The sequence below is a fragment of the Somniosus microcephalus genome, chromosome 11, assembly GCF_052327205.1.
Source record: "Somniosus microcephalus isolate GS21.2 chromosome 11, FLI_Smic_1.0, whole genome shotgun sequence".
NCBI lineage: Eukaryota > Metazoa > Chordata > Chondrichthyes > Squaliformes > Somniosidae > Somniosus > Somniosus microcephalus.
In genome coordinates, this window is record NC_140997.1 from 113,018,056 (window position 1) to 113,027,742 (window position 9,687).

The following is a 9,687-nucleotide window of genomic DNA, read 5'->3' on the forward strand; positions in this document are numbered from 1 at the left end:
CCTGTCACACTCTGGTTATCATTACCCCTATCGCTACCCTGCACTTTTGCCTTCTCATTTTTCTTTGACTTTTTTAATTTCCGCTCAGCGTAACCCTCCCTCCCCCCCCCCCCTCCCCCCCACACTATCTACAGCCCTAATTATTTGATTCGCCAGGACACTGGTCCCAGCCTGGTTCAAATGAAGCCCGTCCCGACTGAACAGCTCCCTCTTATCTCAGTACTAGTGCCAGTACCCCAGGAATCAACCATTTCTCCCACACCAATCTTTGAGCCACTCGTTCATATTCACACCCTCCCCCCTCAAGCTTATCATCTCCTGCGGCCTCTCTACTCCCATGATTCCTATATCTCAGTCACAGGCAAGGTCATCTCCAACCACTTCCTTATATCCCTCACCACCCACATCCCCTTGCATCCTTCCAACTCCAGTTCCTTCCACGTCCACTTCTAGAAACAAAATCTCTTCCCCCAAGTCACTTACAGCTGTACTTTCAAAGTCCCAACTGCTTAAGCCCCGATTTTAACTTTACCCACCCAGCAGGTTAACCAAATTTTAATATGATTTGTTAAGTTTTAGTTGAACTTTTGTTTACAGTCAATTTGTTTTGTTTTTTTGGTACGAACAAAAGAGTACCCACCCGGCAGGAACAAGGCAGGTTCTGGTCCAATGCCCATGTTACACCCTGCCTGATTTTTACATCCTAATTAGCCTTCCTGGTATGACCCCATCTTTGCTCCCTCAAGTCCAAGGGGCACAGACTTGAGCGTATCTGGTGCACAACTGGTTTAGCCATTCATCACCAGATCTTGTTGGACAACATCAAGTCATATCGACCCTCACTCTCCTCTGCCAAAAGTGCCCACTACCCCAGAATCATCCTGGTAGCAAAAATAAACGCCTGGCTTATTTTCCCCACTATCAACTGCCTCCTTAAATGCCTCTCCCATGCCCCCTCCACCTTCATCTCCAACAAGTGCAAGGAGCTCATGGATTTCTTTGTGACTAAGATTGAGACCATCCATTCAACTGCCTCTGTTGCTTCCCCACTTCTCTTTGTCCACCAAGCCAAGCCTTCCCCCTGCCCTAGCCCTGAACCTGCATCTCTCCAATTTCTCTCCTAACCCCCTTCATGCCCTCTCCAAGCTCATCTTGTCCATGAGACTCACGTCCAATTCCCCTTTCCTGCTAAACTACTGACCACTCAACTTCCCTTGTGCTTCATTGTCCAGCTCAGTGGGACTGCCCTTGCTTGATATACTCTGTGGCTTTAATGTCATTTCTATAATGGGACACCCAAAACTGTCCTCAGTGCTTTGTTACCTAACCAATGTGTTGTATACATATATCATTAATTCTTCACGCTTGTACGTTATGGCACTATTTATATCAGCCAAAACGCTGTTGATCATTTTTTAATGGCATTATCTACCTGCACTTGTACTTTCAGGAAATTATGTATTTGAACCCCTATGTCTCTCTGTTCATTCACACCCTTCATCTCTCCATTGAGTGTATTCATATTTACCCACTGAGTTATCTTGTATTTATCCAGATTTAGTATTGTTTACTTGGATTATTGCCTGACTGGGAATCTGCTTTGCCAACCTCTACTTTACCACTGTTGCCCTTCACCCACAGATGTTTCACAGCGAAGACTATGAATTGCTCGTTCTTCAGCACAACTGCTGCCCATACTGTCGCCGGCCAATAGATGAACCCAGTCCATGATCAACACAGCCAAAGATTAGGGTCAAAGATCAACTACTGCCCATACTGTCACCGGCCAATAGATAAACCCAGTCCATGATCAACACAGCCAAAGATTATGGTCAAAGATCAACTGCTGCCCATACTGTCGCCGGCCAATAGATGATCAACGTGGCACGGCCAAAAATTAAGAAGGATCGTTCCATTCCTTTAGCATGGGATTCTCGGCCCAGGTGTTAATAGTATTTAAGGCAGCTTCTGTTGTACCTTGGTATGCTACAGGCTGACCCTCCAGAATAGGCTGCACATGTGTGCGTGGCACATAGAGGCTGGCACTATGATTTTAGAAAGCTAAATTCAGAACTTGAAAGTGTCTGAAAGATTCACTCCCATAATCTGAAATTTGACTGTTGCTCTATTGAGTGTTTATAAAATGAAACAACAAGGATTGTATATTACATGATGCACATGAATGTTAACTGAAAGAACTCTCATGGCTGATAGCTATATGGTGTGACTATTTCTAAAAGCACTTCCTCCTGTGGCATTGGGCACATGGTATTTTTGTGGTGGTAGATAATTCCCTACCAGCTACAGGTTCAATTTATTTGGCCCTAATGCCATCAGTTTGCCCCCAACCCCCCTGACCAGCCCCCCCCACCTCCCCTGAGTCAGTTAGGCTTTTGAGAGATATGGGCTGGCAACAAGTGAGGCAGATAGAAGACTTGTTGGACCATAACTGGATAATAACAGCTGCAAACAGATCCCAGGGTCTGTGCACACTATAGGGCACACTTCACAAGCGTGTACTACTGGCACAGAGCCTCGGCCGTGGGGCACGATATTCCATCCATTGGTTTGAAGTATGTTATCGAGCAAAAATAGATTTGAGCCCCCCAACCCCCCTCCACACCCCATAGCATGTATCTGTAAAATCATCCCCTTTGTGAGTACTGATTTTTTTTTACCACCAGTAACAAATGAAGCAAATCCACAAGTGGCAGCTGTCCAATTATTTCCCCCCCAAAAAACTCTACACTTAAAGCAAGAGATACGTAACTTCACCTTATGGGAGCTGCAAGTGTTTCCTCCTCATGGAATAAAATAGTTGCTATGGGTTTGTGTGATCACCTCCATGCTGTTTTGATGCAATTTAAGTAAACATAGAAACATAGAAGATAGGAGCAGGAGTAGGCCATTCGGCCCTTCGAGCCTGCTCCGCCATTCAACGAGATCATGGCTGATCATCCAAACCCTAGCACCCGGTCCCTACACCGACAGCCATCCCACCCAAGCCCTATCCCCGTAACCCCACGTATTTAATCCCCCCGAACACTAAGGGCCAATTTTTATCATGGCCAATCAACCTAACCCGCACATCTTTGGACTGTGGGAGGAAACCGGAGCACCCGGAGGAAACCCACGCAAACACGGGGAGAATGTGCAAACTCCACACAGACAGTCACCCGAGGCCGGATTTGAACCCGGGTCCCTGGCGCTGTGAGGCAACAGTGCTAACCACTATGCCTGTACTGTACTGTACTGTAACTTGTTTTGTCCAGTACCTTGATGGAAAATTAACACATTTTACAGAAACTGAAATGAGGCCACATCCACCCAAGTAAACAGTCTACAAAAGATAAGCATAACTATTTATTAAAAGTAAGCTTCAGTTGTCCATAAACACATCCCTAGTCTATAAACTGACTGTATGAAAAACACCTTCACAAACATGTTTGGAGTGAGGATGGATTTTCTCAGTAAGTTTAACAAGCATTTGGAGCTCAATCATCACATGATGCCGACTGTGTTTTTCCATTTCACACTGTCCAACACAATCTTCTCATTTACATACAGCATTCGATAAAGGTTATTTTCCAGTCTGTGGTGGATTGGCAGCTTTGTGTTGTGATATTATAGCTGTGCCTGAACCAACAAAGGAGCTCACCCAAAAGATGAAGGTGTTCTGCAGATTGACACTGTCCCTACGATTTGGGGCAGATCCAGCCCACACTGGTGGGATGAAAGTCTCCTCTCTTTGAGCATGAAATAAGCTTTGGGCAGTCACAGCCCACTTACCAGAGTACGCAGGTTTACAGCAACTGCCCATATTTTGTTAATGGATAAAATTCCCACTTGAACACTTCTGGCACAGCGCCTCGTCTGCTTGGATTACACAGCAGGAAATCACACAATTTATAGACATAAAATGGAAGGACTCATCCAATCTGATACCTACTCCTGCTGGGCTGGGCTTCGCACCGGGAGCACCACAGTGGAATGGTTACCTGTCAGTTGTCAGTCTTATTTGGTGAGACCATGAGGTTGGAATCTGCAGGTCATTGAAATTCTCAGATTAGTGCAGTGGGAGATTCGGGTTAGGGTATATTGTTTGGACAGTGTAGAGGGAGCTTTATTCTGTATCTAACCCGTGCTGTCCCTACCCTGGGAGTGTTTGATGGGGACAGTGTAGAGGGAGCTTTGCTGTGTATCTAACCCATGCTGTACCTGCCCTGGGAGTGTTTGATGGGGACAGTGTAGAGGGAGCTTTATGCTGTATCTAACCCATGCTGTACCTGCCCTGGGAGTGTTTGATGGGGACAGTGTAGAGGGAGCTTTACTCTGTATCTACCCTGTGCTGTCCCTGCCCTGGGAGTGTTTGATGGGGACAGTGTAGAGGGAGCTTTACTCTGTATCTAACCCATGCTGTACCTGCCCTGGGAGAGTTTGATGGGGACAGTGTAGATGGAGCTGTACTCTGTATCTAACCCGAACTGTACCTGCCCTGGGAGTGCTTGATGGGGACAGTGTAGAGGGAGCTTTATGCTGTATCTAACCCATGCTGTACCTGCCCTGGGAGAGTTTGATGGGGACAGTGTAGATGGAGCTTTACTCTGTATCTAACCCGAGCTGTACCTGCCCTGGGAGTGCTTGATGGGCCAGTGTAGATATGTGGCTAATGTGGTTTATACCTTATCTCTAGAGTGCTTGATTCTGACACTGGCCTCAATAAGATCCCAATCCCAACACCTGCTGACCTCATTTTGATGAATAAAGAATTTGTCCCTGCCCCTCCCCCTCCCCCAGACTATTGTGCATTACATATGCAGCAATAAGAGGATTAGCAGAATTATTTTTTTGACCTTGTATACTTCGAGACTTAGAAGCTGAGCAGATGTCAGCCCGTTAATATATTGATGATCTTTCTGTAGTCGCTCTGTAAGACGGCAGGAAGGTTTTATTTGGAAATTATTGACACACTTGAAGGCGATTGTGCTTAAAGCACATATTTTGGACACCTCATGATTTTAGTGTAATGCAAATACATGAGGCAAAAATGTTTAGGTTTTATTGTAGATCCTCTGATTTTTACCAGAGCTCTTGGTGTTGATCTAAATTGGAATTAAGTCTGTTTGAATCGCCCCTCAGTTTGTGTGTTAAAGCTTTCTTCCAGCTGACACCAATATGGAGGAATAATATACTGAGAAACATCTTGCACTCCTCTTCCAGCGAAAGTGTCTTTGAAAAATTGTACAGACCCTTAATTGTATTCTCCATACTGATGGAGCTCCTCTGTATGGAGTTTGTTTAAAACTCTACAATGTTCATTGCCTAAAGCACATTATCTGCCCACCGTACTCTACCAATTACAGGACTATTCGGGCACAGGTACAGGCAGTGACTGGCCATCAGCTCTTGTATCTAAAGTTTAAAATGGCACCTGAAGAAGAAAGGACCTTTGTGGAAAGGCGGATAACAGCAGTGGAGAAGGAATGGAGGTGGAACAAGTGGTGTGGGTAGCCCTAGGGTAAGCTCAGAGCCACCCAGGGAAAATTAAATAGGCAGAAAATTAAATAGGCTTCCCTTTCTGCTGGGTTACTGAAGGGCTGCTCAGCACTCCAGTCACATTATGGGGAAGTTCCCTAATTAACACAGGTCTGAATGAGCCTAGTGCACTGTTGCAAAGGCCTCCAGCACACTATTCACTGACCAAGCCAGTTTGGGTGCAGTAGGCTCATCAAGCATGGATTAGGCCTGCATCCCCTGATAATACAGGGGGAACAATGCCTGAGGTGCATCTGTGTAATGGGCACTGGCCATCACATTATCAACCTCGCGGAATGCAGTTTAAATAACACTTGTTTCATTGTCCAATAAACCTCTTATAAGGTGCAGGCTCTGAAGGTAAATGGCAGTACCAGTTTTTGGAGGACGGAGGTTGTTCGAATATTACTTGTAATTAAACAAAAGCCTATCCAGGAAGGTTTCCTCTGCGTTTATTGTTGCAAAATCAGAAACGCAGTCATCAAGAATGTGTTTAATTACACTACAAACAACAAATGCTGAAAGCCTGGTCCTTGTGTTTGATATATTTATAAATCCATGTATACGTTATTAAAAAAAAATTTTTAGTCCCATATTGTTTCCTTGGGAGCACTTCTGTATATAGGAAGTTCAAATAAAATTAGTTTATTTTTTACGGAATCCTTATTTACGCTAGATAATGACACAAACTTTGTGTTTGAGATAAGAATAACTGCCGGGTCTTTCTGACCTTTAAATGCCCTTAGGACCCCGGCTGTATCTCCAATCCTGGGGCAGTTTGCATGCGGGAAGTGGGCTCCCCGGTGTCTCTCGCAGGCCTTGTGGGGGGGGGGGTGGGGGAGCGGTGTTGCTATAGCAAGAGGTGTCTTGAGTTTTACTACTGATGGGGCTTGAGAGCACTTGAACAGGTCCCTTTTCCATTGAAGCCCCGGGGGGGTGGCAGGTGGTCCAGCGTTCAGGGCAAATGGAAACAGCCATGCCGAGACTGGGCCAAGAAATCTAGGCCAATGTGCTTTAGCGTTGTACAGGCAACTCACAGGTCTACAGCCGTCTCCAATATGTGTCCTAAAGGAGAGCACAGAGGGATTGTAGGGACAGCGATCCCATTCATGGACTCCAGATTGTCAAAACCAAAATCCGGAATGATGAGACTCAAAGGCCAATGGGTGAACAAGGTCACTTGCTTTATATTGGCTTTGGGTCCAGTGGTGATGTGACATCAGCATGTAGTAGATATGATGGAGATTCTTTAACTCTGTATCCCTCAACTAATTAAATATAAGTACACATTTAATTGAGAACATCCATTCCTCCCTCATGATCAGTATACCACATTGGCTCCCCTGATCTCCTGGGTAATGAAGTTTACTGTGTGCATGAGTGTAAGATTGGAGAACCAATGGAAGTTTAATCTCAAATGGCAAATAAATCAGCCTGCAGGGTCATCAGGGATTGGGAACGGCATTGAGCGATTCCACACCCACAGCGAGTGACAGATCCGTAGCTACTGGAAGAGGTTATTGCCTCAAATTTACTCTTCACTTAGCAATTCCTAAACCCTGGTAATTTAGCTCCTCAAAAGCTGTAGGAGATAGGCCCTTCTAAAAGCTGCAGTGTTCTCTGCCTCAGCCACTCCCTGTGGCACAGCATTGCATACTCCACAACTGTGAAGAAACTTCTAATCTCTCCTCACTTGCAGTAACAATTTTAAATTGATCCCTCGTCATTGACTCCCCAACCAAAGGAATAGTTTTACCCCACTCACTGAAAACATTTCATCATTTTAAAAACCTCTATTAAATCTCTTAGCCTTCTCTATTTCAGTGGAAACAGTGTCTCAAGTCTCTCTTAATTGAAGTGTCCCATCTCTGCTATCATCCAGGTGAATCTACAATGTATACTCTCTCTGGCTTTGATGTCCTTTCTATAATGGGTTCCCAAAACCACACACAGTACTCTAACTGGCCTAACCAATGATTTATACAAATTTATCATTACTTCTTTACTCTTGAACTCTATAAAATACAAAATGCTATTGGCCTTTTGTTTATGGCTTTATCTACTTGCCCTTCCACTTTCAGAGAATTATTTATTTGAACATATCCATATCTCTTATCCATACCTTTGTAAATTTCCATTAAATATACTGCATTCCCTTTTTTTCCTCCCACATGTATCCACATTCAACGGAATCTCCCACCAATCTGCCTATTCTATTGACCTGTGTCCTGAAGTCTTTTACAGACCACATCTCTATTTGCCAACCCCCTCTGCTTTTATTGGTCAGCAAAATTTGAGATTGTATTCCTTATATCCAAATCATCTACTTATACAGACAACAACACTGAAGCCAGTGCTGTCTCCCAGGATGAACTACTTCCAACCCTTCAATCAGAGCAACGCCCATTAGCCCGAACACTTTGTTAATGTCTGCCAACCAACTTTCTAGCCAAACTGCACATTTTCTCATTTCATAGTCTTATCATTGCACATTTGGAAAAATCTTCCCTTTGCAGATACAAAAAGTAAAACTGCCAAGCTTTACTAATGAAAGTGGCATCAAACCACACACCAGACAATTCCCCCCCATCTTTTTTCTCTTTATCCCTCCTAGACCCCTCCTGTCATCATGCCTCCTTTCATTTCTCCCCTCTCTGATACTCTAACCCCCACCCCACCCTCCAATCCCTACCCCAAACGTTTACTACTCCTTGACCTTTCAATGTTCCTTCCACCATCCCAGGCTTGACTCCCTTTTGGATAACCCTACTGCTTCCCTCTGCCTCTCTTGGCATCCTCCGAAGGGCCCATTGAGGCACTCGTTGCTGCCTCCTTACGAGCAGCAACCCAACTGCCCCATCCTACCGTCTCACCGACCTTCCTGCCCAGTGTGCCTGCTGGAGGCTAATCTCATCAACCTCCTTCCCGTCCCACTCACTCTGTGGACTCTGCCAACGGATCACCTATCACCGCCCCTCTCCACACCTCCCTCCAGAATATCTGTTCACTTGTGAAAGATGCCAGTGCCACCCACGAGCTTATTGTGGATGATTGCATCAATATCATGAAAAAAAGAAAGACTTGCATTTATATAGCGCCTTTCACGACCACTGGACGTCCCAAAGTGCTTTACAGCCAATGAAGTACTTTTTGAAGTATAGTCATTGTTGTAGGAAATGGCTTTGATGGAAATGTGGGTGATGACCTCTTTCCCCTTAATGAAGCCTGGCTATACCTTCCAACACTTTCCCCGTCATAGCTGTGGTGGTGGTGGTGTGGCTCTTATTCCTTGGTCTGTCCCCCTACTCTTCTGCATTGTCTCCTTTGAACATCTCACCTTGTTCCACCCCTCTCGTCTCCTTTAAAATCCTCATTCTCCACTGTCCACCCAAGTACCATGTCAAGTTTCTCACTGAGATATCTTCACTACTTTCCTCCCTTATTGTCTGCACCAAGCAACTTCTCATCCTGTGATTTCAACCTCCATCTCTACTCATCTTGCCCTCTCTCCTCTGTGTTCACTGCCCTCCTATTCTCCCTTAATCTCTCCCTCTATATAAACTTCCCTACCCATATTCACTGCCATGCCCTCGACCTTGCCAGCTCACATGGCCTCTACTCCCATCATGGCAATCACAGATAAAGCCATCTCCTATCACCTTGTATCGCTCCACTCTCACATTCCCCTCCCAACCCCACTTCCTTCTGTGTCCGCCCATAAAAAAAACTCTCCCAATTCACTTGCAACAGCACTTTCAAATTCCCAACTGTCTAGCCTTTGGCCCTCCATTCACTATGACATTTCTGCAGCTGCCGATCCGCTCAGCCACACCCTCACCTCCGCCTTTGATGCCCTAGTCCCCATTAAAATTACTACTCTCTCTCACCCCGGTCATTCCCCCTGGTACAGCCATCACCTCCGCTCCCTCAAGTCCAAGGGACATAGACCTGAACGTTTAGGGTGGACAACTGGTTTAACCATTCATTGCCAGATCTGGCTCGACCACATAAAGCACTATTGGGCCCTGCTCTCCTCTGCCAAAACTGCTCATTACTCCAGGATCATCCTGTAATGCTAGTTACAACCTCAAAAAACTCAAACAGATTTGTCAAACATGATTTCCCTTTCATAAATCCGTGTTGACTCTGCCC

General features: G+C 45.3%; 1 protein-coding gene across 3 annotated transcripts in view; it reads left to right on the forward strand.

Annotated features, from left to right (window-relative positions):
• Positions 1-6,188, forward strand: part of LOC147110830 (intraflagellar transport protein 122 homolog) — a 46,681-nt gene extending 40,493 nt beyond the window's left edge. For all 3 annotated transcript variants that reach the window (XM_086001193.1, XM_086001192.1, XM_086001194.1), the window contains exon 6: positions 1,642-6,188. In XM_086001193.1, coding sequence (XP_085857319.1) covers positions 1,642-1,731 — 90 coding nt within the window. In that variant the 3' untranslated portion in view covers positions 1,732-6,188. The remainder of the gene's footprint in view (positions 1-1,641) is intronic.
• Positions 6,189-9,687: the final 3,499 nt, after the last annotated feature.